Source organism: Pelodiscus sinensis, chromosome 22 (assembly GCF_052426305.1).
Source record: "Pelodiscus sinensis isolate ZL-2025 chromosome 22, ASM5242630v1, whole genome shotgun sequence".
In the NCBI taxonomy this organism is placed as follows: Eukaryota; Metazoa; Chordata; order Testudines; family Trionychidae; genus Pelodiscus; species Pelodiscus sinensis.
In genome coordinates this window covers 12,252,127-12,280,008 of record NC_143073.1, presented here as the reverse complement: position 1 = coordinate 12,280,008, position 27,882 = coordinate 12,252,127, and the positions used below count along the sequence as shown (strand labels likewise).

At 52.2% G+C, this 27,882-nt stretch overlaps 1 protein-coding gene across 2 annotated transcripts; it reads right to left on the bottom strand.

The window, feature by feature from the left end:
- Positions 1–337: 337 nt before the first annotated feature.
- LOC102459692 (NACHT, LRR and PYD domains-containing protein 3-like) lies at positions 338–27,283 on the bottom strand. 2 transcript variants are annotated; one of them, XM_075908042.2, is made up of 11 exons: positions 27,222–27,283; positions 23,166–23,252; positions 21,144–21,212; positions 20,684–20,850; positions 19,148–19,325; positions 18,378–18,443; positions 15,247–16,981; positions 11,954–12,040; positions 9,885–10,055; positions 8,901–9,068; positions 338–3,344 (listed from the first exon to the last, which is right to left on the bottom strand). In XM_075908042.2, exons 3-11 carry the CDS (start codon positions 21,175–21,177, stop codon positions 3,263–3,265), a joined length of 2,688 nt encoding a protein of 895 aa, XP_075764157.2. In that variant the 5' UTR covers positions 21,178–21,212; positions 23,166–23,252; positions 27,222–27,283; the 3' UTR covers positions 338–3,262. The 2 variants fall into 2 exon arrangements, with proteins under 2 accessions (XP_075764157.2, XP_075764159.2); XM_075908044.2 differs by having other exon boundaries at positions 19,220–19,325.
- Positions 27,284–27,882: the final 599 nt, after the last annotated feature.

The window sequence follows — 27,882 nt, the reverse complement described above, 5'->3', positions numbered from 1 at the left end:
GCTGTGTCTACATTGGCACCCTTTTCCGGAAAAGGGATGCTAATGAGACACTTCAGAATTGCAAATGCCTCGGGGATTTAAATTTTCCTCGCGGCATTTGCATGAACATGGCTGCCGCTTTTTTCCGGCTCGGGGCTTTGCCGGAGAAAAGTGCCAGTCTAGACAGATATATTCCTGAAAATCAGGAATAAGGGATCTTCCGGAAAAGGGTTTATTTTCTGCAAGATACCTGTCTAGACTGGCGCTTTTCTCCAGCAAAGCCCCGAGCTGGAAAAAAGCGGCAGCCATGTTCATGCAAATGCCGCGGGGAAAATTTAAATCCCCAGGGCATTTGCAATTCCGAAGTGTCTCATTAGCATCCCTTTTCTGGAAAAGGGTGTCAATGTAGACACAGCCCTGGTGAGGAGGCGTGTATACTGAGAGAGGCAAAATTGCTTTACGTTACATATCTGAGGGGCTCGTTCACCTGCCCAGCCACTGATGTGACACACGCCATCATGTGCCAGCAATGCCCCGCTGCCGCGCACACTGGCCAAACCGGACAGGCTCTGCGCAAAAGAATAAATGGACACAAATCAGACATCAGGGCATCTCCTTAGCCCAGCGGGCAGCTCTAGGAGGGCATACACCTCTGCTGCTATTTCCATGCGCACACGTCACCCAGCGTGTAAAGAACCTCTCGGGACTGCGGAGCTGGGTGCCAGTTCTGGGGCTGGGAGCAGTTCAGCTCTGTCCTTTCCTTAGAGTGAAACAGCAAAACAAACTCAGTGTTTGATGTGCAGCCTGCTGCGGTGGATTCGAGAGTCAGAATCCAAAAAACCCACAGATAGTTTAAAATCACGAGGTGTCTTTCTTGGGGGCTGGGAGAGGGAGAAGGCTTGATGCTTCCCAGGGTTTTGCTTCTGCCTTCTGAATGTTGGGCCTTTGTGGGAGTAACCCCTCTCCCCCACTTGTAGGTGATCACCGTGGGTACGTCTACACAGCATGGCCATTTTTGCACAAAAACTCGTGGAGCGTCCACACTATAAGTGCATTTTTGCACAAGGAAAAAGTATAGTAGATTGTCAGAAGACAGGGCTTTTTGTGCAAGAGTTATTCCTCTTTCTGCAAGAAATAAGCCTTTTTGCTCAAGAGTTATTGGACAACAGAGGTTTCTTGCACAAGAAATCCCTATTGGAAAAAGCACAGGTGCTCTGATGACAATTCTATGAATGGCCATCAGAGCTTTCTTGCACAAAAGCGTCCATGGCTGTGTAGACTCTCTCTTGTGCAAAAGCACATAGCAGCGTGGATGCGCTCTTGCACAAGATCTCTTCCGCAAAAAGTTCTTGCACAAGAAGCCTGCAGTGTAGACATAGCCCCCGACTTGAAAAGCACAGTGCTGGCTATTTTGAAGTGGAGGGGAGACACTGGTCTCTCCCTCCCTTTGGCTGGGGGGAGCTGCCGTTCCAGCCCCCTCCAGTCCCCTCTCTAATCACCAGCCTCTTGCCCCACTCTCCATCTGTAGTTCCCCTGAAATCTCTGCTGTTCAGAGGCTTGGGGGGACTGGTCTATATTTTTAGCCACTATTAGGTGACCTGCTGCAGAATGAACCATGGTTCATTCTGCAGCAGATCACCTAATAGTAAGCCACATCGAAGAAGGCCTGATGGGTGATGACACAGTTCAGGGGAAGAAGAAGAAAAGCAGAGTCCCAGGCCGCTTGGCTGGAGCCAGCCCCGGCCCTCTCCAAATGGCGCCTTTCCAGAATGGTCTTCACTTTTTTTTTTTTTTTTAATATTGTTGCCTCATGTTTAATATTAATCGTTATAACTCCCAGATCCTTTCCTACCGTACTCTTTCCTCAGGCGTCACATCCCATGTATGTGTGCAACTGATTGCTCCTTCCTCAGGGGAGCACTTTGCATTTGTCCTGCCTGAATTTCATCCTGTGTATTTCAGACCATTCCTCCAGTTGGTCCGGATCATTTTGAACTCTAACCCTGTCCTGCACAGCACTTGCGACCCCTCCCAGCTTGGTATGGTCGACAAGCTTTCCAGGGTACGCTCTATGCCATCATCCAAATCATTTCTGAAGATATTGAATAGAAACATACCCAAGACAGATCTCTGTGGGCCCCCACTCAACATGCCTCTCCATCTTGATTGATCACGACTCTGAGCATGCTCTTCCAACCAATTGGGTACCTACCCTATAGTAGGTTCCTCTTGGATGTATTTCCCTACTTAGCTTATGAGAAGGGATATGCCACATCTGCAGCTTCTCCTCCCAAGCTATAAGGCAGCTTATTATGTCATAGAAGGATAGTAGTTTGACATGATTTGTTCTTACCAAATCCATGTTGACTGTTACTTACCACCTTATTATCCTCCAACATGATCTAACCTGTCATCTGCCACCAAAATCCAAGAAAAACGGATGTTCAAACAGAACTTGCTTTGACTCTGGGGAAAGGCCAAGAGACTCAGGAGACTTTTTAAAATATTGGATTTGTAGCCAGGAAGTCAGGGGTCCTTCCACAGCTGAATGTGTTTACTAGTAGAAAGAGGGGACAATAATTTTCATGGAGAGAAGGGAAATGCTTTAGAAATGTTGGCAACATGGATTTGGAAAGGGAAGGTTGTAGCTAAGTACAGAGTTTAAAGGGAGTGGTAACAGTAAATGTTTGGACCCCTGGGCCAGTCCAATTGAGTCAGGGCTCTTCCTGCCTCGTGCCGCTCCAGTCTGTCTCTGTTCCAAGCAAACAAGAACTTGTAGGTTTCCAAGCCAGGCTCAGTGTCTGTCGTCGGGGTCCTTCTGTGCTGGGTTTCTGCCCAGCCACTGCTGCTCCTCCCTAAGTCCCACACAGACCTGCATCTGCTGTTATATTGGGCAGTCAAGGCCGGGTCCACATATGGCTCTGCACATGCGGTTCCTGGGAACTCTGCTCTGAATTCAGCTTCACTGTAGCTCCCTGCTTGGCATGCGGCTGCTGTTTCAGGTTCCCCACAGCCTCTTGCCTGCCACATGCCACTTCCTTCGCGAACCAGGAGGAAGGGGATGTGTGGCATGGACCAGTAGGAGTCGTCGTGCCCAGCTCAGCAGATCCATCAGAGGACTTTGGCTCCAGTTTCATTGCCGTGTGCCCCTACATGCCTTATGTAAAGTGCTTTCATCTTCGGCTGGGTCACCTTCCACACTGAATCACGGGCTGTAGACACAGCCCCGGGCAGTGTCTCTCTCCAGTCGATTGCTACTTTCACCCCATGGAACAGCTGTTCTTTAAAAATGAATGATCTGCCCTTCTCTCTGCAGGCTCTTCAGCTGCTTTTCCACCTCTGGAGAGAAGTCGTTCAAGCCCAGCCTAGAACACAAAGAGGAAATACCCAGGGTTACCCTCTGGTACCGCATATCACAAACAGGACTCTGCTATTGCTCTCTCCGTTAGGTACTTGTACGGCTCCGTTCTCAGCCTAGTGTATTTCTCCGTGCAGCACCCCAAGGAGGCAGGCAAGTCCTCAGCTCCACTTTGCAACTGGGGAAGTCAGGCCTAGAGAGACTAAGAGTTTGTCTAAAAGATCAGTGAGTGCGCAGCAAGGTGGGTGTAATCAATGGTGCACTAGCCTGCTGGGCACAGACTGTCCACGGGAACCTTGCCAATGCCTGCTCAACGTTCCCTGTGCACTTTGAGCTACACCCATTTCAAAGCAGAGCCCCTCCATGTGCACTGAGGAACTTTTAGCACACAGTAGTAGGATCTGCATAGACCAGGAGTGGGCAAAAGGGCCTCGACGGGCTGGATCCAAGTGGATTGATCCAGCTGTGGGGGCCCTGCCGCTCCCCCACCCATAGGCCAATTAGGGCCTGGGGGTGGGGAGGAAGTGCACCAAGTTTCCTCTGCCCTGCCAGGAGCATGTGGCACTTCGAAGTGCCACGTGCTCCTGGCAGGGCGGGAGAAGACTTTGTGCACTCTCCTGCCCCCAAGCCCTGATTGGTCAAGGGCAGGGGGAGTGCATGAAGTTCCCTCCTCCCAGCCCCGCCCTGTGAGGAGTGCACAGCACTTGAAAGCGCCTTGCGCTCCTGGCAGGGCGGGAGGAGGCTCCGTGTGCTTCCCCATCCCCAGGCCCTGACTGGCTTGGGGGTGGGGAAGCACGGGAAGTCTCATCTCACTGCCAGGGGCATGGGTGCCTAGGGAGAGCTTGGGGGGCAAAGGCGCTCCCCCACCCCATACCAATCATGGTCTGTGGGTGGGGAAGCCCGGAAGCATTCTGGCCACACCTCGTCTGACATGCATCTGACGAAGTGGGTCTTTGCCCACGAAAGCTTATGCTCCTACACTTCAGTTAGTCTATAAGGCTGTGTCTAGATTACATGCCTCTGTCGGCAGAGGCATGTAGATTTGTTTGTTCAGCAAAGGCAAATGAAGCCGCGATTTAAATGATCGTGGCTTCATTTACATTTACATGGCTGCCGTGCTGAGCCAACAAACAGCTGATCAGCTGTTTGTCGGCTCGCGCGCTAGTCTGGACGTTCCCCCTGTCGACATCAAAGCCCTTTGTCGGCAGCCCCGGTAAACCTCATTCCACGAGGAATAACGGGGCTGCCGACAAAGGGCTTTGATGTCGACAGGGGGAACGTCCAGACTACTGCGCGAGCCGACAAACAGCTGATCAGCTGTTTGTCGGCTCAGCGCGGCAGCCATGTAAATGTAAATGAAGCCGCGATCATTTAAATCACGGCTTCATTTGCCTTTGCTGAACAAACAAATCTACATGCCTCTGCCGACAGAGGCATGTAGTTTAGACGTACCCTAAGGTGCCACAGGACTCCTCGTCGCTTTTGCAGATTCAGACTAACACGGCTACCCCTCTGATACTTGACCTCTCCATTTGAGGCCCCGCCCCTTCCAGAGCCCCCCGCAAAAAATTATTGCCCACCCCAGCATAGACAGTGTGTGGCACACTGGTGCACTGTAGGTATATGCCCCAGCGTGCTGCACTTTCACTGTCCTAGACAAGTTCTAAGGGTAAAATTAGCAAAAACACCAAAGTGAGTTAGGATCCCAACTTACATTTTCAAACATAGCTCAGGTGCCTAAGTCTCCATGGAAGTCAACAAAACCTAAGAATCACGGAGTCTTTTTTTTAAATGGGACTTGTGAGCTTTTGAAGTTTACCCTAAGTGACATGCTGATAGAAAGCCTATGCCACAGCAAGGAAATGAATGCTGATCTCTGAAGTCCCAGGCTAGCATCACAACCACTACATAATCCTTCCACTTGTTACCCAGCAACCCTGGTCTGCAGCACTATCCTGTTGCTATAGGAATAACACTGGTTCCCCAGGGCCACAGAGACATGGAATATCTTTCTTCCATGATTAGTTTCTATACAAAGAACTCTGCAATCTCTAAGATGTAGTAGTTCTTTTTCATATCCCTCGTTGTTGCTGCTGTAAGAGAACAGCTCTTTTCACTGAAAGATCAAGTACTATTGTTCTTTGGTATCCCCTCTGACAGCATGCTTGGCACTGTAGAAAACACAGAGACCCATTGGCACAAGTCTACACCATTATTGTTCACCACTTTTACAAGACTGATACATTTTGTACAAAGTATGCCCTGAGAGGTATTATTAGAAAATACATAATCTACTGAACATTATTATCCTGGTAACATATGTGGATCAACATTGTATGTAAAGTTATGAGATTCCACTGCATAACATTGCTGTATCATGCTCCACAGTTAAAAAGCAGGCCCAAACAAGGTTTTTTTAGGGTCAAAAGACACACTGATGCCATGGTCAGGTATCAGCATAATCAGATGATCTTGATGACGACCTATCACCAAGTCTTACTTAGTTGCAAAGTAGGGAGCCAAGTCCAGCCATGCTTGTGGGACAATAACTGAAGGAGGCTCCAGTGCAGGGGTGAATGCAAGGTGGGTTCCTGCTGCAAATCCCACCCTGAGACTCCTGCCCTCAGAAGGCAGCCTCCAGGGCCTCCTTTTGTCCTCTTCCCTACAGAAGCAGCTCTCTAAAGCTCTCCCCTCAGACTAGCCCACACCTCCCAGGGCCCTGGGACTGCGTTAACAGAGAGGAGTACAAAGGTGAGTGGAATATCCAAGTTCTGGAACCACCCTGCCAAGGAACAAGGGCAGCGCTTTGGGCCGGAGCAGCACTGGGGAGAGACGGGAGGGGGAGGATCTGAGAGGCAACTGGTCTACACAGGGGAGGGGAGCTGTCATAATCAGTAGTGCTGACCAGCACCTGGGGATTAAGGGATTAACTATGTCTCCTATCCCTAGCCAGGTATCTGGTCAGCAAATAGCAATGAAGGTAGGGATTTCAAACTGGGGCAAAGGAATTTTTATCTTTTTCCTCCTTTGTCTAAGTCAGAGCAGTTTTCTTCCAAGTAACAGGGAGATAGGAGGCCTGTCTCTCTCCAAGAAAAGACTTCTTATACTGTGTAAGTAGAGCAAAGTTTAGATAATCCGTCAGGATTTGTTGTTTTTCCTGGTTTGGGAATTTGGAAATAATGTCTGAGCTTGTTAAGTGGGGTTTTTTTTTTTCTCTTTGTAACTAAGTTAGCCCAGAGGGGTTTCCCTGAGAATCTTTATCAATTAATGGCTCTTTCCATCTACCCACTTTACTATGCTTGCAACTGTAGTTTTGTTTTGATAATAAAAGTTTGTTTCTTTTTCTAACCAACTGGTATTGGTTCATTTTGGCATCCTAGTTTTACCTTAGGGATGAGATTTCCCGAGTGATCCTTTCCCTGATTTTTCATGGAATTACTTGGATGATGGCAGTGGATATTCTCCAAAATCTGGGTATTAGGATTTGGGGGGGGAAGTTTTTGTACCAAAGCTGGTAGAGATAAGGTTTCTGGGTGCTTTTGAGGGCCCCCATGTCACATTACTGGATTTTAAGGGGAGCAGCCAGATCACTGCTGCACCCTTGGGGGGGTATTTGCCCCCAAAATGTATACAAAGGGGGCCATGTGAGGTGTCACATAAAAGCTTATGTTCTACTGATTCTGTAGATGTTATTCATATATTTGTATAATATCTGTATGTGGAGTTATAAATATTTACTCCGTATTGATGCTGGAAAATTCTCTGCCTGAGGCAGAGCAAAGTGCCAGGAATGTTTGCTCAATGGCTATGCTGATGAGTGAGGCTCCAAGGACAATAGATCTCTAAATGCCAAAGACACACCTGGGAACTGTGGCTGGTTTCTCGGGACCAGAAAAACCCGTTCGGGGTAGGTGAGATTGGGTTCTAAAACCCCTCCTCTGTGTGTGTTAGGCCTGGGGCTGATTGGGGCATAGAAAGGGCTGGTGTGTCTGAGGGGGTTTGTTCGTGAGGCTTCTGGCAGGCCAGGTAGGCAGCTGAAGTACTCTGTGCGACTGGTTTGTGGCCTATTTGGGAAGGGCCTCCAGTCTGGGGCTATAAAGAGCCCTGAGTTTGAGCAATTCACCCTGAGCGGACGCCCTCAACTGTGCCCAGACCCGGCCCGGTCCATCACACCCCACTTCTGCATTTGTAGTGCCAGTGTGGGGAGCAACCTTGACAGGAGCGATGGAGTCCAATTGTCTGGCCAGCCAGGCAACTCTGGCTGCATTCCAAACCAACTGGGGAGGCACAGGGCTGGGAAGGCACCACAGGCTGGGAGGGGGTATAAAACTCAAGATGTGGTCACTGGAAAGCAGGAAGGGCAGAAAGCAGCAGAGTGGAACAGTCAGGAGCCCATCAGCTCAAGTCCCTCTGATCGAAGCAGAAGAAACCCCTTCAATGTGATGTCCACGCAGCCCTGGAAAGCTGCCAAATTCCTCCCAATTGGGGGTTGGCCACTGAGGTCACTGACGTCTTGCACTGACCCCCTAAAAACCCTCTAAATCCGAAGCAACGGACGCCCATCGCCCTTCCTCCCGAGCTCCCACCACTCTCACTCCACAGTTCTGCCCACTGCTGCGCCACGCCAGCTCAGCCCCGACCGCTCCTTTGCAGGCTGCTGCTCCCTCGGGAAAAGAAAAACACCAATGACAAGCGTTTCGCTTCTTTAAATAGTTGTGGGGGAGGGGTGGTTTTCAGGCCGTGCTGAACGGACATCACCCGAGTTTGGTTCCTTGGCAGACTCCCAGGACAAGCGCAGCACAGGAAGCCTTCATGGCCCCACCGGCCACCGCTTACCTGGCAAGACCCTTCCAGTGCTGAGAGCACCAGCCAGGCTCCACGACCCACCTCGTCTCTGCTCTCATTGCCAGCAGACTGGGATAAGAGATGTCTGTGCGGGCACTGACTGTTGTGATGTGAGAGTTGTCCACTGGGGAGCGGACAAAGAGCATCAGAACTGAGGCTGTGTCTACACTGTGGGGTTTTTTTTGCGGAAGAGGATATGCAAATGAAATGCTCATTTGCATATCTTCTTCCGATTCTTTTGGCGGAAGAAGTTTTGCCGCTAAAAAGCCAATTTGTCAGAAAAAAAACCCTTTTTCGCAAGATCCCTTATTCCTCAAATATCGAGGTTGCGAAAAAGGGGTTTTTTTCCGACAAATGGCCCCGTCTACACGGGGCTTTTTAGCGGCAAAACCTCTTCCGCCAAAAGAATCAGCAGAAGATATGCAAATGAGCGTGCCATTTGCATATCCTCTTCCGCAAAAAAACCGCAGTGTAGACACAGACTTTGTGACTTGAGTCACCAACCAGCCGTGGGGCGACAGTGACCTTTGGTCCCCATCAACCAGGACTGGATCCGTTCCCTGGGCTTCCAGGCATCTCTTCCCAGCCCCATGATGCTTCTCTCTCTCTCTCTCTCTCTCAACCTCTCCTGCCCGGCAGAGGGAGCTCGCGTCACGAGAGGAGAAAAGAAAACCAATGCGCGGGGTCGGCCCTGCGGGGTGAGCTGGGGGCGCCTTACCTGAGCTCGACGTGGCTGAGGGACGTCAGGATCAGAAAGTGCAAGTGTTCAGCGCACCGATCGGTGAAAACGTTGGCGCTCAGGTTCAGGTGCCGGAGGCTGGAGTTTTTGGAGAGAGCCGAGCAGAGGCTCTCACAGGATTCATCCGACAAACCGGTTCCCTGGAGGCTGCAGCGGAGCATCAGACACAAACCTTAGCGACAGGCTGCAGGGCAGCACTGACAGGGGTTTCCTCCCTGTCTGGCTGTCTATGGCCGGCTGCCGATCTCCCCATCATCCTCCCTTTCCTGGCCCACACTGCTTTGCCTCCCTCTGCCTCTCCCCCTGCGAAGCTCGTCATGTATGACACAGTCAGGCAGGTTTAACCACTGTAAAGCTGGCCCGGGGGGCTGCATCCATATTAGCAGGGACACTTCACCTAATCCACTAGCTTCTAAAACCAGAAGGGACCACTGCGATCATCTGGTTTGACCTCCTGCCCAGCACAGGTCACAGAACTTCCCAGAAATAATTCCTGCTAGTCCTATAACTGGCCGGTGGTCTGCGTGCTGAGAAACCCCTCCATTTCCACTCCCTGCTGTGCTGACAAGATCAGTACAAGCCTGACCTCTCTTTTCTGGAAAGCAGTTTGCTTCTGGAGCCCAGACGTAATCAGCATCTTGAGATGCCTGGGCCTGGGATTTCCGAGCGGTGCAAATGTAACTGAGCTTTCTCGTGGGGCAGCGAAGGGCAGATTGAGACCTCTCCCGTCCCTGGAGCAGTTTGCGCCACAGGAGATGGGACCAGCCTGTGGTGCGAACCTCACAAGATTCTTTGCAATCTTGTGAATCCTCGTGTCCGTGTCACCCTCTCCGACATAAACTGAAATGAGGCTCATGCCAGGACATGAGTGAAGGGGCAGCCCAGCACAAGTGTCTGAAGGGGAAAAGCAAACAGCCTGGAAAGCCCCTAGAGCAGAGGCATCACTGGCAGGCTGATACTTACACTAATTTTTGAAGCTTGCACTCTGTGGACTCAATCACCCTGGAGAGGTAGGAGAGGCCCCTATTCCCCAGTTTATTCTTCTTAAGGTCAAGACTCAGGAGGGTCCGGTTGTTCTGGAGGACAGACGCCAGGTCTGCACAGCACTCTTCCGTGAACATGTTCTTCCCCAGGCTAGAGAGCAGGCAAGGAGAGAAGGAGCCAAATGAATGCAAGAGAAAAACAGGAAAAGTTAAAGAGGAAAGCGAAAGTGTCAAAGCCAAAAGGAGGATGAGTGAGAAGAAAGAGGAGAACAGACCACAGGGAAATAAGCAGGCAGATCAGAACCGAGGTAGGAAGGGAATAAGTGAGACACACAATGGGAGAAAGGCCCAGAGGACAATCAGCCGGCCAGGAGGGAGGAGACCAATATTCCCTCCAAATGTTTCCACCCATGTGCAGAATAAATGTTATTATGTGCACCAAGACATGTGCCGATGTGCACCACCAGGAGAAACAGGCTGCCGACTGTGGGCACTCTGCTGATCAGTTGGGCGGCATTTGAATTTCTCCTGGGTGGCCACCTAAGTGCTCAGCTTACAGGGAACGTTGGAGGAGAACCATCCAAATGAATGACACACAGATGGCGATAGGATAAAGAGGCCGCTTGCAGAGAGGGCAGGAATCAGGATCCCCAGGGGAGGAATAAGGCAGAAGCAGAAGGTTACATTAGCCTTTAGGGAACTTTAACTCTTGCTCTGCACTTCAGAGCTACTGGAAGCCAAAGAGTTTGCATGTTGGAATCTGATTCCGTCTGCTGGACTCTAGTAGGGGGACCGGCTGCGATGCAACCAAACCCAGTCCCAGGGGTGTGTGATATTGCATGATCACACACATACAGTCAACTCCACTGCCATGGGGGAGGAGGGGCAAGCATGGTGAACTCGGGTCTGAGCTACAAGGAGGAGACATTGGGTTAGTCCCAAACTCACCCTGTCACTCCCTGGCCCTGCAGGGTCTAGCAGCCCTGTGGGGTGGCACACCAGGCACCGGGAGGTGGAGAGGGGTAAAGCACAAACCGCGCTACCAAACTGAGGAGCCCACTCGGCAGGGAGGAGAGCCAGACAGGCCCCTGAGCCAGAGGGAGTCCCGGGAGGATGGGTTGCAGCTAGGGGATGTAATAGTGTAGTTGATTAACTGGTTAACAGATAAGCAAAAGCTTATAGGTTAACGCTATAGACTACATGCATCTCCCTCCCACCACTAAATTTTTAGCAGGTTGGCCAAGAGCCCGGCTCAGTCCTAGCTTGCAATGGGTCCAGGACCTACCCCTGCTGTGGCTCTGTGTTTAGTGTATTAGGAGATAAGCAGGCAGGCAACGCGGCGCTGTCCTGGCTCATGCCATGTCTGGAAGCTCAGACCTCACCTGGACAGAGGCTGCTGCCACTCTGCAGGGTGAAAGGCTGCCAGTCTGTGAGGGGAGCCGGTTTTTAAACTGGCTCCCCTCGTGGACCAGTTCCAGCCTGGCACCCTGCGCTGCTCCCTCTGATACAGAGGAAGCAACGTTGAGTGGCAGAGGGCTTCTCAGGAGTCGGGCTGGAGTACGCTGGCTGCTGGCCCCGCCCCCAGGAACTATAGAATAGTCAAGTAACCATTCAGGAGGTTAATCGACTAGTCAATTAACCGATATTTAACATCCCTAGTTGCTGCACGCAGAATGAGCAGCCAAGGCTTCGTTAGAGACCACAAGCAGTCGGGGAGCTAGATTTCACATCACCGTCACATGGCCGCAGCCAGGACACTGGGCCAGAGCTCACTCCACGGTTGAAAGAGCCGAGTTCCACATCACCACCACCACTACCCAGCTGCATCCTGCGGCCTCCCCAGACATCTCCCATCCACGTACTGAACAGCCCCGCAACCGCTCAGTGGTACAACAAAACCAAAATGGCCCAGGACCAAACCGCAGAGCCCCCAGGGTACCTCACCCCGCCATGTGCCCTGGCAGCTGGCCCCATGACACTTCAGCACATGAAAAACATTTGAAAACGAGTGACACTGAATTTCTCGTACAACACCGACCACGCAGTTACCTCAGAGCCTCGATCCTACAATTCGGGAGCACCAGGGCCTTGCCGATCTCCTTGATGGCAGGATTCTTCAGATAGTTATCCAGGAGACTGGGGGCAAACGGCAGAAAAAAGTGTTTCAGGCTGGATACAGAGACCAATCAGCAACGGCGGTGGGTTTGGGAGGCTGGACGCACTGTGCAAATTGTGCAATGGTGGGTTTGCGGGTTTGTTCAGTCTGCATTGCCTCATTTACCTCTGTGCCACACCCATCACATCTTTCTGCTCCTCCTCCCTATCCAATCCATGAGTCCTCTCTGTGCCTCGGGGTATGTCTGCACTGCAGAATTTTTTCAGAAAAAAGGGCCGTTTTTCCGAAAAAACTTCACTTACACCCACACTGCAATTGTGTTCTTTCAGAAAAAAAAATTTGAAAGACCAGAGGGGTTTTTCCAACATTGGTAAACCTCTTTCTACAAGGAAGAAGCCTTTTTCTGAAAGAGCTCTTTGGGAAAAAGGCGTGTGTGGATGGGGAAGAGGGAGTTCTTTCGAAAGAAGAGGAAAGAGGAAAAAGCACAGGTGTCCCAGTGGCCACTCCGTCTGTAGTAATCACAGCTTACATGAGAGATAGCGTCCATTCAGTGTGGATGCTCCCTTTCGAAATAGGAGATGGCTTTTTCGATGCGCTTTGGCTGTGTAGACGCTCTCTTTCGGAAGAAGTTTTTTCAGAAGATCTCTTCTGGAAAAGCTTCTTCCAAAAGAAGCCTGCAGTCTAGACATAGCCTCAGAGTCCGACGTACCGGAGCTGACTGTGGTCTCGGAAGCTCAGGCAGCAAAAACACAGACTGTGCAAACGCAGCCCATGCAGCTACGGCCTCACCACTGTTGGCCCTTGTGCTAGATCAACGGGAGCCTGGCAGCCCCGCTGACGGGCCGCTGAAAGTTCTTTTGGCAGCGATGCTGGGCTAAGGCAGGTTAGTCTCCACTTATGCTGTGCCCTGGAAGAAGCCAGTAGGCCTGGCTCCTGAGTGGGAAGCAAAGGGACTCCACACGGCCCACTCCAGCTCCCAGCACTGGCTTTGCACTCCCTGGGACCCGCAGCCAAAGGGAGCTGTGGCGCTGGTACCTGTGGACAAGAGTGGTATGTGGCGCTTCCTGGCATCCCTGCCTAGGAGCCGAACCTGCTGCTCGCTGCTGGGGAGCAAGGTGGAGACAGGATAGGTAGGGAGCCTGCCTTAGGCCTGCTGCATCACTGACCAAGAGCCTCCTGAAGTAAACCCCAACCCCAAGCTCCAATCCCCAATCCCAACTCCCCCCAAACCCAGAGCCCCACCCTGCACCCCAAACACCTCATCCTCAGGCCCCACCCCAGAACGCTCACCCCAGAGCCCCCTCCCACACCCCAGCCCCTGCCTCAACCCACAGCCCCCTCCTACATTCTGAATCCCGCAGCCCGCCCACCCCCAGCCTCTCCCACCCCCAGAGCTATCACTAGAGGATGCAGGGCCCAGGACAACTCCCCCTCTGCCTCAGACCTTAGCCTCACCCCTCCTCTTCCTGCCCCTCCTCTGCCTCTCGCCCCTTCCCCCAAACCCATGCCCCTGTTCCACCTCTTCCTACCCCTGCCCCATTCTTCCCCTTCCCCAAATGCCCCGACCCCTTCTCTCCCGAGTGACACCAGGAGCTGGTGAGATGGAGTAGAGTGAAGCGGGGCCGGTTGTGCTGCTCCCCATAAGGCTTCCCATCCCCCTGAAGCGCAGGGTCCCCCCAAAGCATAGGGCCTGGGGCAACTGCCTGAAACCATCCAATGGATGGGACTGTTCTGCTCACACCTCAAGCCCCTGTCCCAGCCCAGGGCAAGTGGGTGAGGGCAGGGGAGAGTGAGACACGGATGGAGGGGGATGTAATGAGCAGAGGTGGGGCCTCCGGGAAAGGATGGGCAGGGGTGTGGCACAGGGGAAAGGGTGGGACTAGGAGGTTTGGTTTTGCGGGAATAAAAAGTTGGTGACCCTCAGAGGGCCCCGAAACCTGCTCTGACTCCCTTCCTGCCTAGCACCTCCTCAAACCCCCCTCCCTTGGTTCCCCTCCCGGCTACCTTTGCCTACAGCATGGTCCTCACAGGCTCACGGCAACATCCGGAGCGATGCCCTGCCACACACGGCACGGTGTCGCTCCACAGCTGTAAGCAAGCAGGAGGCAGAGCTCTGGGCAGGGTCTCTTTGGTGACAGTCCTCCCAGGGTGGGGTCTACCCATAGGAATACAGCCTCAGGAGCCTGCCCCCTCCCATAGGGCATGGCTGCTCAGGACCAAGGCTCCTGGGAGCCTCTGGGCCAGTTTGTGTGAGGCTGGATCGAGGGCTGCACCCCTGGGCTGAGTTCTCTGTTCACTCCCGGGGACCAGCTTGATACAGACTGGCTCAGGACTCCGGGGTTCTGCTGGGACTTGCCAAGGGGCTTAAGCCTTCACAAGACCATCTCCGGCCCAGAGAGCCTGAGACAGCCACGAGAGAATGAAACCAGGTCCAACCAAATGGCATTATGCATTTCCCCATCTCCTTCCACTTGAGGATCCTAAAATGCCCAATGGACACTGATCAGTGAAATTCCCTAGCGACCAGCCCTCCCACTACCTCCTGCCTCAATGTTGCTATTTTGAGAAGGGGAAACTGAGGCTCAGAAAGTAGGAAATGACTTGAAAAGAGTCACATTGAGTCATTGGCAGAGCCAGCCAAAGCCTTGAGCTTTTACCACAAACCCATCCTCCCTTGCAGAGGGAAAGCTGGACCTGAACCTTCGCTTGCACCGCAGTTAGTGCAAGGCGACTTTTCATCCTGCCACCTCCCAAAGTCTCAGACCTGAACCTGCCTTTCTTGTCCCCGCAAAGCTCCTGCTGAATCCAGTGTGAGTACTGGGCACAAGCAGAACTGGGGCCCACGAAATGTTCCCTCTGATTTTTTTTCCGTCCATGTGTGGAATAAATTTTGTTATGGGCACCAAAGCATCTGCATATGTGTACCACCAAGAGAAACTCATGCTGCCTGCTGTGGGTGCTCTGCTGATCAGCTGGGCTGCATTGGAATCTCTATGGGGAGGCCACCCAATTACTTAGCTTATGGGGAACACTGGTCCCATGGACAAAGACAAGCACTGAAATGCAGCTTGCTCTGCTAGAGTGCGGCTACACTTCAGCGAGGGAGGGAAATTGCTCTGTCTCAGGATACTGGGGCAAACCCCTGTTCTTCACCACCATGTTTAGGGGCCACTGACATGACCAGTCCCTGATTTCTTTAAACTTTACACACAACCTCTTTTCTCACCTCAGTTCTCGGACTTTGTGCAGCTCCGGGCTGAGTCTCTCCAGGCCCTCGTTCTGGATGAAGCAGGACTCTAGAGTGAGGCGCCCTATTTCTTCACAGCATTTCAGCACGTAAGCGAGGACGGTGCAATCCACTGGCATGAGGTACAAGTCTGAGAAGTCCAGGTGGGGGTCTTTGCCAACCACGTCACGCACCAGTTGGCTGTTCCGGGATTCAAACAGCAAATTGAAAACGTTCATCAGCCTCCTCTTCCCTTTGGGCTCCTCTCTGCTCTGCAGCTCCTCATAGTTCATTTCGCTGAGCCACCCAATAACTTGGCGAGCGGCCTCTGCAGAGAACTTCCCCGTGTATTTCTCCAGGGGCATCCGGGTGGCAGGATGGGAGAGCCCAGCCAGGAAGCGAGAGAAGATCTCATAGTCACCTTCTTTACAGGTCCTGGCTTTAGCCATTGTGTCTCTGAACCTGTCCTCCTTGTAATCCAGGTAATGCACAAGGGCAGCAAAGAACTCCTGGATGGTGAGATGAAGGAAGGAATAGGTCACCTGGGAAGAGTTATCAGTTGGAGGGTTCTCCACCAAGAACCCGGTGAGGAATGGAGAAAACTCCACTTTGAAATCCCGTAAATACTTCAGATCAAAGACAAGAATGTGGTTTTTGATGCCATATTCGGCCAGGCAGCCCAGGCGTGTCAGTGTATCTCGCATGCTCTGGGCCTCAGGCCGCTCCTGGGTGTGATTGGCCATAATATGGGTGACGTAGCTCACAAAGAGCTGGGTCACTGTTTTGGGGGCAGACTGTGGTTTCCCTGCCTGGGCGGTGAAGCAGGGCTTCAGGGCCGTGCATGTGATCCAGCAGTAAGAGGGGTTGTAGCACAGCGTGTACAGAACCTGACTGTCCCGCACGTATGCAAAGGCCTCTCTGGAGACGCGCTCATCTCGGAAGAACGTGGAAAAGTACCTTTCCCTTTCCTTGGCGAGGAAGCCCACAATATTGGCCACTCGGTGGAAGACACCAGCCTCCAGACCGGCCAGCTTGCTGGGGCGACTGGTCAGCAGCACAGAACAGCCCTTCAGCAGTGTCTGTTTCACCAGGCTGGCAACAATCACAGAAATGGGCTTCACATCCCCAGGTTTCAGACACAGATCATGGGCTTCTCCTCTCCTCAGTGGCAAATCAGTCTGGCTCTCATCCAAGCCATCAAAGATGAAAAGCAGCTTCTCAGGGTCTTCCAGGACTGTTGGGAGCTTGTCCCTGAGGAGCGGATATGTCTGACAGATCAGAGACTCCAGACTCCTCTTCTCACCAACAGTGTTCAGGTCCCGGAACTTGAAGAAGAAAACGAAGGCAAATTTCTGGTAGTGCTCCCCCACTGCCCAGTCAAAGATGAATTTCTGCACCAGAGTCGTCTTGCCCACGCCAGCTACTCCGCTCACCATCACAGACAGGGGGACCCGGCGGGAGCGAGTGCACCAGCGGAAGAGCCGGTCAGGGGTGATACGTTCCAGCTCGCTCTTCACTCTCCTCTGGAGGCGATATTCATTCAGCTCCCCCGCCGCGGCCAGGGCCTCGTGCTCCTGGTGGGTCTGCTTCATGAAATGACGGTCTGAGACCACCTTCAGCTCCACATAGCGGCTAGCGATGGGGAAAATCTCCCCCTCAGATTGCCCTGGGGTCTTGTTTTCCTTCATCAACCCTGTGAGATCGCGGAGTTTGGCCTTGTGCATTTCCTGGCAAGCTGGAATGCAGAAACGGGATGCATTATCTCTTATCCCATTTCTGTCTTTCTGTCCCATTCCTGACCTGCCCTGCAACTGTTCATCACCATATGCATTTGGGGAGAGAAGCACAGGCCAGAAAAGAGAGACTTCTCTTCTCCTTTATAATCTACAAGCAGACCTGGACAGACAAGCCCCTGCTCTGATCTCACGGCTCTGTCCTCACTGTGCTCTTCCCTTCGCCGAGGCAGATATTGAATATTTTCTGGTTAACGCAAACTTGCACTCGTGTAACCCAGAGTACGTCTACACTAGCCCCCTAGTACGATCTAGGGAGGCTAATGAGGGTGACCGAAATTGCTAATGAAGCACAGGATTTAAATATTTCACGCTTCATTAGCATGTTCCCGGGCGGTCTCCATTTTAGAAATTGACTAGCCCGAAGTAACTGCCCGCGTCTACATGCGGCAGTGAAATGGGATTCCGAATTAAAGGCCTAAATCGAATTAGCTGTTATTCCTCCTGGAATGAGGTTTACCAGCTAATTCGATTTAGGGCTTTAATTCGGAATCCCGTTTCTCTGCCGCATGTAGACGCGGGCAGTTACTTCGGGCTAGTCAATTTCTAAAATGGCGACCGCCCGGGAACATGCTAATGAAGCGTGGGATATTTAAATCCCGTGCTTCATTAGCAATTTCGGTCACCCTCATTAGCCTCCCTAGATCGAACTAGGGGGCTAGTGTAGACATACCCCCACACACCTAGTGTGGCTCACTGTCCCATGCAGTGGTACCTAGACCACAGCAACAGATAAGATCAAGAGCCCTCTGCAACCTAGGCTGAGAACCAGCTGGCTTTATAACTCAAGCTGTAGAGCAGGGGTGGGCAACCCAGAGCTCTCGAGCCGCATGCGGCTCTTTGCTTAAAGAACTTCGGCTCTTGGTAGTTCTGAACCGTGCACCTGGACTGCTCACGGCCGGCCGCTCTGCGCACATGCCCCAGTGCCTGGAGGGAGAAGCGTGTGGTGGCAACGGCGGCTCTGGGACCCAGGCATTGGGTTAGAGCTGGGGGTGCCTGGCTCTGTGGGAGAGGAGGGAACTGGGGGTGCTGGGCTCTAGGGAAGGGGAGGGGGACTTGATTAGAGTGGGGTAGGATGGGGGTGCCTGGCTCTGGGGGAGAAGGGGGGATTGGGTTAGAGCAGAGAGGCTGGGAGTGCCTGGCTCTGGGGGAAAGGGAAGGCATTGGGTTACAGAGGGGGACTGAAGCACCTTTGCTGGGGTGTCTCCTCAGACCACTGGAGAGCAGTCCCAACCCCAGTTCAGATCAGTGCCCAGAAAGCATGACTGAGCCCATTATTGGCATGAACATGGAGGAAGTGTTGCTACAGTTACATACAGTTTAATTCCGTCACGGTACCTTTCAGTTCAGCTTCAAGCGTGTGTCCGTGTTCATTCAGGAGATTTTCCTTTAACAGATTTTGACCTAGAAGAGACAGAGCATGCAGGTTGGGCTGTTATGCGACATGGGTTATTGAGACATACACGGCCCTCATATCATCACATTGCACTAATCTGGGATTGTAGTTTTACCTCAGTCATGCAAGGCTGAGTGTCCCTTTGTGTGCTACAACTGAATCTTGTTTCCTCTGCAATGAGAGAGACCTCAGGGATCCTGGGTGCAGCTCCACATCGTGGGTAAAACCAGCTCCCACCCTGGTGCAGACCTGAAGCCGTGTGTCTGAGATCTGGACACGGCAGTGTTCCCTGTAAGCTGAGCGCTTGGGAGGCTGACCAGGAACGATTTCAATGCCACCCAGCTGATCAGCAGAGCACCCACAGATGGCAGCAGAGCTTTCTATTGGTGGTGCACAGCTGTGTGTGTGTCGGTGCAAAAAACAAAATTCATTCTGCATGTGGATGGAAAAAAATTAGAGGGAACATTGGGACACAGCCTTCTATTTACAGACCATTTGTTTGCTGTTCTCCTGCACTGTAGGAGCTGCTCTCCACCCAGCAATCTCTCTAAGGCTCCTTATCCATCCAAACGTGGTTCCATCGTCTGTACAGATTCTTTCTTTTCCCTGCTTGTGTCCAGTTCTCTGGCTCACACTCACTTTCCCCAGCTCTCTGGTCACCTGTCCATATGATTCCCTTAGACCACCCTGCCTGTATTGTTGGATACGTTACCATTCTGAATGATTTCATCCAGCATCCCATGGAGGTTGGGGTGAGCCCACCGACTCTGCAGAGCAAACAGACCCGTCCACAGCTCCAGTCCTGCAGCGTAGCTCTTGGCCAAAATGTCACCCACTAGCCCCTCTGCAGCTCTGGTTGAGTCGTGGTTCTTCTCCCAGTCACTGTAGCCCTACACCCCAGAGGGACACAAGAGGTGGGGGAGTCAGAAGCCGCCTGCCATGGCTGCTAGAATGGAATCAGAAGGGTGGGGGACATAACACCCTATGGCCAAGGGCCACTGCTTAAAAGGGACCGACACAGCAGCTGGCCCCGGGGTAGAAAAGCAGCAAGAGGGTCTGCCGGGGCAGAGTGGGGAAGTAAAGGTGCCAGCATTTTGTTGTAGCAGAGTTTGTGTGTGACTTCCCATTGCATTAGTCCCCACATCAGTGCAGGATGGGGGCTGTGCTGCATTGGTCAGGGCAGGTATCGTTCATACAAAGCCTTCTCCTTGCCAACCCGAAGTGTCATTAGGGGTTAACTCTGTTCCCTGCATGCCTGGAAGTAGAGACGCATGATGAGTGGATGCCAAGGGGCCTAAAATGGAGGGACAGGCTGAGAGCCCTCTGGCCTCCTGTGACGGGGTGGACTAGGCCTGACACACTCTGCTGGAGGCCTTGCCCCACGCTGCCCCAGGGAGAAGAGCAGAAAATAGGTCCTCCAAGCAGTCTAGAGGGGCTGCTTCTCTGGCAGCCAATCAGGGCCCAGCAGGCTGATATAAAAGAAGCTGCTGGGCCAGGGCCTGGCAGTTCCTCACTGGAGCGCGATCCAGTCAGACCTGGGGATTGACTGGGAGGACAGTGTTGAGTGTGAACTGAACTCCAGACCCAGCGGCTAATAAGACTATAGCAATTACAGAACCCTGGATGGGGGAAAGTGAGAACTTGAACTCACAGCCCTGAAAGTGAGGGCTGGATAGAACAGTTTCTTGGGGAAGTGGCCCAGGGAGAAAGGTAGCAGCAGACAGCAGCAATAGTGAGCAGGCAACTGCTACTTATAGGGTCCCTGGGCTAGGACCACCCCCACACACAACCCCCAAAAACACATCCGGGACACCTACACTCCCAAAGACAGTTTGGGTGGAGAAAGTTGCGCACATGCCCTCAGTCACTAAGGGGTGCCTGTCAGAGGGTCAGCGTGCAAAATCTTGCACCTGCTCACTCCTGGGGATGCCTGAAAGCTGCAAAGTGGCTGAAGAACATGGTTTCCCACCAGACGCTAGCTGGGGGCCAGTCCAGAGCAAGAGATCTTACACTTAACCAAGAATTACGAGTGCATGAACTAGGGGGCAGATCTCTGCAACTTGGCTTGGGTGCTCATCTACACTGTATTTCCCTTTGCTCAGGTTTCTGGTATCTGCTGTTACACTTCCCTGGGCCTTCTGGCCAGCCCTGGCCCTCCTGCGTCTCCAACAAGGAACCCAACTGCACACACCAACTCCATGGGTCCCTCGAAGGTCCCAGAACGCCTGGTCAAGGAGCAGAGCCCTACCTGGGCCTGCTGAGCAGTGAGGACGCGCCTGGCGGTGAGTTCCTGCAGCACAGTGAGGATGTCGTTCTCGATGACGTACACCAAGTCAGGGCGGAAGTGCTCACTCAGCCTCATCAGCTCCCCAGGGGTAAAATTACCCAGGTGCTCTCTGAAGGCGTGAATGTCACCTGTAGAGAAGAGCAGCTCTTAGGCACCACAGCACATGGGGGGGGGGGGGTCCATAGCCAGCCATGGATAACTAGCACCCAACCTCACAGCTACTCCAGATACATAGGAGCACTGCCTGGGAGGGAGTGCGCCACAACTGCGTTCCCAGCCTCTCCCTGCAGGAGGCGCTGCAGGGACTGGTGAGGTTACAGTTTCACCGCTATTCTAGTCCCGGCCTCTCCCAGGAGACGCTATCTGGGATGGGGCAGCGCTGCCTTGCTCATGAGAAGAGAAGCCCGTTGCTCTCACGCACCGTCGCTCACTGCACGCCGCTGGTTGGAAGCCATTTTAGTCACCCTGGGCTCTTGCGTCGCCAAGAAGTCTAGGGAGAGGGAAATATACATAGGAGACAGGCAACATCACTTCCGTCTCCAGGTTTATTGTTCTGCTTGATGGAGGAGCAGCCCTAGCCACAGTTGGGTAATTTTGCCCTTAAATCTAGAGTCTGATCTCTACGTTCTGTATGAAAATGTGTCCCCACCTCCGATTTTCAGTCCACAGTCGCAAAATAAAGCTTGAATTTTCTGACGACTTGCAAGTACATCTGTTAATTAGTTCATGAGTTCTATTCACTCTTAAAATGGCCTCTTAAAAGGCTTGTCAATAAGGCCTGGGTTTTTTTCACATTAGGGCCCCTTTACATTGTCTTGGCTGTGTGCCAGCGCCATACTGAGTCAGACTAGATGTCCATCTAGCCCAGTATCCTGACTTCCAAGAGTGGCCAATGCCAGGTGCCCCAGAGGGAATGAACAGAACAGGGAACCTTCAAGTGATCTCTCTTCTGTCATCCATTTCCAGCCTCTGGCAAACAGAGGCTAGGGACACCATTCCTACCCATCCTGGTTAATAAGTATTGATTAACCTAACCTCCATGAATCTATCTAGCTCTTTTTTGATACCCATTAAAGTTCTTGTCTTCACAACATCCTCTGGCAAGGAGTTCCACGGGTTGACTGTGCACTGCATGAAGAAAAACTTCCTTTGGTTTGTTTTAAACCTGCTACCTATTAATTTCATTTGGTGGCCCCTAGTTCTTATTTTATGGGACCAAGTAAATAACTTTTCCTTATTCATTGTCTCCATACCTGTCATGATTTTATAGACCTCTATCATCTCCCCCTTAGTCTCCTCTTTTCTAAGCAACATGGGGCATTCATTATGTTTACTGCCGAGGGATGTAAAAAGGCAGTAGAGTTATTGCAGAATAAGGGTGTCCACATGGGAGTTATACCAGTATAACTACAGTGGTAAAACGATGCAAGTACATTTCCCCATGTAGACAACTTCTCAGACCTTTGAGGATCATGGCCCTTAGCTACAGACTGTAGAAAATCAGCAGCGTTGGACAGCGTGCCCTCGCTCCCAAATGGAAGTGAATGTTTCTAGCCCGTTACCATTTGTGTTACATTGCAGAGGAAGGATTTAGAGCAGGGGGAATGGACCTTTTTTGGGGTCAGGGGCCGCTGACCCACAGAAAAATCAGTCGGGGGGCTGCACACAAGTGAGAAGCAAAAAAATAAAACATAACCTCACTGACGTGGCCCCGGACTGAGAAGGAGAAAGACACCCCCCCCCCCCATTCCCCTCACACACCACCGCGTAGGGGAGCCCAGGTTCGTAGATTTTGTGTGCTCCAGCCCTGTGGGTGGGGAAGGGCTGAAGCGCCAGCACAGGCTCCCCAATGCTGGGGGGGAGCCCTGAGCCTCAAGGTCAGATCCAGGCAAGCCAGGGGCTGCATCCTGCCCGCAGACCTGAGGTTCCCTACCCTTGACTTAGAGCAGTGGTTCTCAACTCGTTTCAGTCCATGGACCAATCAAAAGAATTTCCTGGACCACCTCCTTTTTGAGACATGATAAAAAAGAGCAGACAGCGAACATTTTGGTTTGAAATTGATTTCTTAGTAACAGATTTTTAGATTCTCTTCTCACTGACAAGCTTTCAATGTTTGGAATGATACTTGATAATGCACAATGAATATCGCTTTTCACTGCAAGCCGATTCCTCTGTTTGGACTGAACGTGCAACAAACATGAAAATCCAGTCTGACACATATAAGTTGATGCAAATGGCAAAAGAAATCTGACTGCGTGTGCTGACAGATTTGGGTAACTCCCGGTCACGCTGGCCCAAAATTTCTCTATGGTAGTCACACCATGTGACTTTGGACAATGTTCCTGTGGACCACCGAAAAAGTCACCATGGACCACGAGTTGAGAACCACAGACTTAGAGGGTGCAGCAACCATTTTTACAAGAATAAAATATTTGTGCAATACCTCTTAGTGAAGGTGGCACTCCTGTCCCAGTTGTGCACTTTCACACAGACCGTTGCTGTGTCGGAGACCTTTTCTTACTCCAGCAACCTGGGAATTGAACACCAAAAAACTTGGCCGGTTCTGTTTAATGTACACATAGGCTACGTCTACACTGGCATCCCTTCCGGAAAAGGGATGCTAAAGTAGCACGTTGGAATAGGCAAATCCGCGGGGGATTTAAATATCTCCCGCAGTATTTGCATTAACATGGCTGCCGCTTTTTTCCAGCTTGGGAAAAGGCCGGAGAAAAGCGCCAGTCTAGACGTTATTCTCCGGAAAATAAAGCCTTTTCCGGAGGATTTCTTATTCCTATTCAACCTGACATCAGTCCCACCAAGATAATGGAGCAGCTGAGATGGGACTCAATCAATAAAGAATTAAAGACTAATGTAATTAATGCAAGTCAATGTGTATTTATGGAAAGTGGATCCTGTCAGATTAACCCAACATCTTTTTTGATGACATTACCACTTTGATTGACAAAGATAAGAATATTATTAGATTTCTGTGAAGTGTTTGACTTGATATCACACCGCATTTTGATTAAAATCCAGAACAATATAAGATTGACACGACACACAGTAAATGGATTCTAACTAGCTAACTGATAGGTCCCAAAAGGTGACAGTAAACAGAGGATCGTCCTCAAGCAAGCGTTTCCAATAGGTTCCAGTAGGGATCAGTTCTTGCCACTAAACTATTTAAAATTTTTATCAGTGACCTGGAAGAAACATAAAATCATCACAGATAAAATTTGTAGGTGACAAAAATTAGAGGAGTGGTCAAATAATGAAGTTTCTGACTCAAAGTGATCTGGATTTCTCAGTATTTTGGGCACAAGCTAACAACAGGTGCTTGAATATTGTGAAATCTAAATGTATATACCTCCTGGAACAAAGAATGAGAGATTCTATCCTGGGAAGCAGAGATTCCAAAAAAGATCTGAGAGTCACGGTGGATAATATGCTGAACACAAGCTCCCAAGGTGATGCTGTGGCCAGAGAGCTAATGTGATCCTCAGATGCATACGTAACCCTTCTGCCTCACAGAGGGTATGTCTAGACTGCGGGGTTTTTACAGGATACCATAACATATCCCGGAAAAACTCCACCACATCCAGGGAACGCATTTGCTCTTACGCTTTTTTTTTTTTTTGCAGAAGAGCAAACACGCTCTTTCAGGGAGCCCTGTAGACCTCGTTCTATGAGGAATAAGGGCTCATCCAAAAGAGAAGGCTTTTCCACCATTTGGCCCTGTGTAGATGGGGGCCCCGTCTAGATGGGGCCAAATGGCGGAAAAGCCTCTTCCAGAAAAGCAATTGGAAAAAGCTACGCAAATTTGTGGAGCGCAATTTGCGTCCGTTTTTCCAAAAAAGGCTATAGTGTAGACCTAGCCAGAGCTGGCAGCAACAAGGTCCAGGTTTGGTATCTAAAGGGTCCTGACCCAAAAGGGAGTTGTGGGGCCAGTGTGGAGGGGTCATTCTAGGAAGTTCACAGCACTGCCTACCTTACTGCTCTGCTGCCTTCAGAGCTGGGCAGCCAAACAACAGCAGCTGTTAGCTGGGTGCCCAGCATGGAAGGAAACACCCAGCCAGCAGCAGCACAGGAATAAGGATGACAATACTGTACCATGACACCCTTATTTCTGTGCTGCTGCCTTCAGAGCTGGGCAGCCAGACAGTGGCAGCTGCTGACTGAGAGCCCAACTCACAGGCTGCAGCACAGAAGTGCCATGCCATCCTTCCTTCTGTGCTGATGCCATGGCAGCCCTGCCTTCAGAGCTGGGCTCCCGGCCAGCAGCCACCTCTGTCCTGCTGCCCAGCTCTGAAGATAGTGCACGGCCAGCAACGCCCCCCTCCCCCCACAACTATTTCATTGGCCAGGACCCCTACAATTACAACACCGTGAACATCCAGATATAAAGAGCTGAAATCATGACATTTACAATTTTAAAAATCCCAAATGGACTGTGAATTTGGTAGAGCCCTTCAATAAACATCACATGGCCTGCATTTCGGACTTCTGTTTTCTTCTGTGTGACAAGATTCAGGTGAGGGGGCAGGAGCGGTGGGTATGCTAGGCAAGGGAAGGCATTGCCTTCCCAAACCACCAGCCTGGCCCCATCCATTCTCCATCCCCAGAACGCCTGCTATAGGTGTACTGAGGCCGGAGTATTGCTCCCCCCAAACGCCTGTCCTCCCTGCTCTGAGGCTGGGGACATGCACCACCTGCCCTCCCTGTGCTGGGGTAGGTGGCATGGCTCCAGTGGGGGCAGGGCCCAGGTAAAAGGGGCAGGGCTGGGGACCTCCCTTCACCCACTGCTCATGGAAGGGGGTGAAGGAAAAGCCCTCTAACAGTAGCCATGGCCTAGCTTGAGGGAAGGAGGCTGCACTGGGTTGCCAACTGCCAGTAAATTCACTGACGGTCTGTAAAAAAGAGCTGCAGTTGGACCAGTCCGTAAAAACACGTAGAGGGCAGTAAGAAAACACCGAGCTTTGCAGTGGCTGAGGGGTCCCTCCCCCTGGCTCTGGGTGAGCTCTGCACTGCAGGGCAGCTCCAGGAAGGCTACAATTCCCAGGGCAGGGCAGGGCGGGGCAGAGAGGGGAATTCTGCTGGCAGGGCTCCCTCTGCCCTGCTGCTGGCTGGTGGGGGCTGCTCCTCTCCACCTCGAGCTTTGAACTCTTCTTCAGGGTCATGAGCATCCGCAAAGCAGCAACTTTTGGCGGGCGAGCAGGCGGACGTGCAGCATACACCCCGCCAGGCTCCCCCCGGCTGGGGGATGAATACAGTGAGTTGGGGGTAACAGCCCCTGCAGGCTTCTTGCTGTTACGTCACAGCAGGGCAGTCAGTGGTGGCGGCCCCACTCCCAGCTGGGCGTGTGACTCCTGGATGTCTGGGGAGGAGGAATGGTTGGGGCCAGGTGGGCTGTACTAGGAATAGGGTTGTGTCCAGGAATTGTAGCCTTCCTGGAGCTGCCCTGCAGTGCAGAGTTCCTCCCGGAGCCAAGGGGAAGGACCCCTCAGCCCCTGGCCAACGTGCTGAGAGTCCAGCTGCCTGTCTGGTGGGCTCCCCTCTTCTCCAGCCGCCTGCCTGTAGCTTGGCGTGGTTTGCCCCCTGGGCTGGATTTCACAAGAGCTGTCACGATCAGCTCAGCTGAGAGACAGGAGTGTTGAGAGGCACAAATAAACACACTGGATATTGTGCACTTTTGTCATTATCTTACGTGAGAAAGCGGCCCTGCAAAAGTTTGCTTGTCTGGAATTGTTTTCTGTTCAGTCCATAAAAATGGTTTTCAGCAGTTGTCCTCCCCAGTAGCAGCCACCTGATGGGCCAGCGAGCTCCAGATAAAAACACCACTGCCCGCAAGGGCAGGGTCTGTGTGTGTGGACTGGACTCCAGTTAAGGGCAGTACTCGGGCGACAGCTCAAGTTCACGCCGCTCTACGGCTGAGCCCCAAGCCCAAGTGCAGAGTCGGGATATTTAGTTGTGTGCAGCGTGGAGAAGGGGCACAGGAACAGGCTCAACAGGCATCAGCCTCGGGCCAGGATGGCTCAGACCAGCAAAAACAGCTGACCCCTCATAGGGATCACTGGGCCAACTGTGCAGAAACAGCAGCCTCCGTGTTACAAGGCCAAAGTCAACCCTGGCACAGGCAGGTGACTTCAGCAGGCTCCGGTTGTTTCAGCCTAGGCTGCATGTAAGTCTGGGGGCCTGCAGAGGGTCTGGCTCCAGGGGCTAAACCAGGCATGTTCTGGGGAACGAGGCTCCCTGGCTGAGCTCGGACCAAGATCTGACCTCTCCACGTGAAATGGAAAAGCCCAAAGACCCTGCCCCCGCAGAGCCCCCACTGCAGAGAGTCACAAGCTGCATCTTAAGCCGTGTCCACTCTGTCACTTTCACTTTCACTCTGCCTCCAACCCAGAAAACTGCAGTTCAGAGAGATTCTCCGCCCTCTTCTGACCCTAGCTCTCCCCTTTGGACAGACGGGGGGAAGACCTCCAGAAATCCTGTCACTTACCTCGCAGGCTCCAGGGAGGCTGCACCAGATGCCCCGAGGGCCCCCTGCACCTCGAGGCTGCTGGAGGAGGAAGGAAGGCCAGGCCTCGGAAGAGGGAAACCCGCCTCTGTGCGCGCGCACACACACACACACTGGGCGGGTTTTTGAGTCGTGTGTAGTCAGACAAGCTCCCGAAGTGGGAAGGGCTCAGTCACATCTGCAGGGTGAAAGGACAGAGCCCCTAGGACTGGAAAGATCCCATTGTGAGAGACCTGCACAGATACAAAATTTGTACCCACAAAAATGAGCTGGGGGGTATCCACATCCATGGACGCAGAGACCCGTGGTAAATTTGTGGATAGCTGTGGACTTGCAGGGCTCTACCCATTGTGACCAGGGTAGGACAGTGACACTGCTTGAGCGCCACAGCTGGCCATCTCACTGCAGAACAGGCACAGCAGTGGCACCAAGAGGCCATGCTGCCCTGAGCCAGGTCACCCTCTTTGATCCTTTAACCCTGTCGGCAAAGGGAGCCAACTGCTGCCAGTCGCAGGGTGGTGTGGGGGGGGGCACACTAGGACCTGGCCTGAGAAGCACAAACTCGTGGCACTCCGGACGTGTTGAGCAAGCATCCCTAAGAGAAGGAGAACAGGTGGCAGAGGCTGCATTTCTCAAGCAGCAA

Coding starts and splice junctions, on each gene's coding strand:
- LOC102459692 (XM_075908042.2), bottom strand. CDS start 21,177: ATGGCTTCCAACCAGCGGCGTGCAGTGAGCGACG. Junction 19,326..20,683: donor TCACTGCTCAGCAGGCCCAG/GTAGGGCTCTGC, acceptor TCTGGGGTGTAG/GGCTACAGTGACTGGGAGAA. Junction 3,345..8,900: donor CTCAGCCACGTCGAGCTCAG/GTAAGGCGCCCC, acceptor TTTGTGTTCTAG/GCTGGGCTTGAACGACTTCT.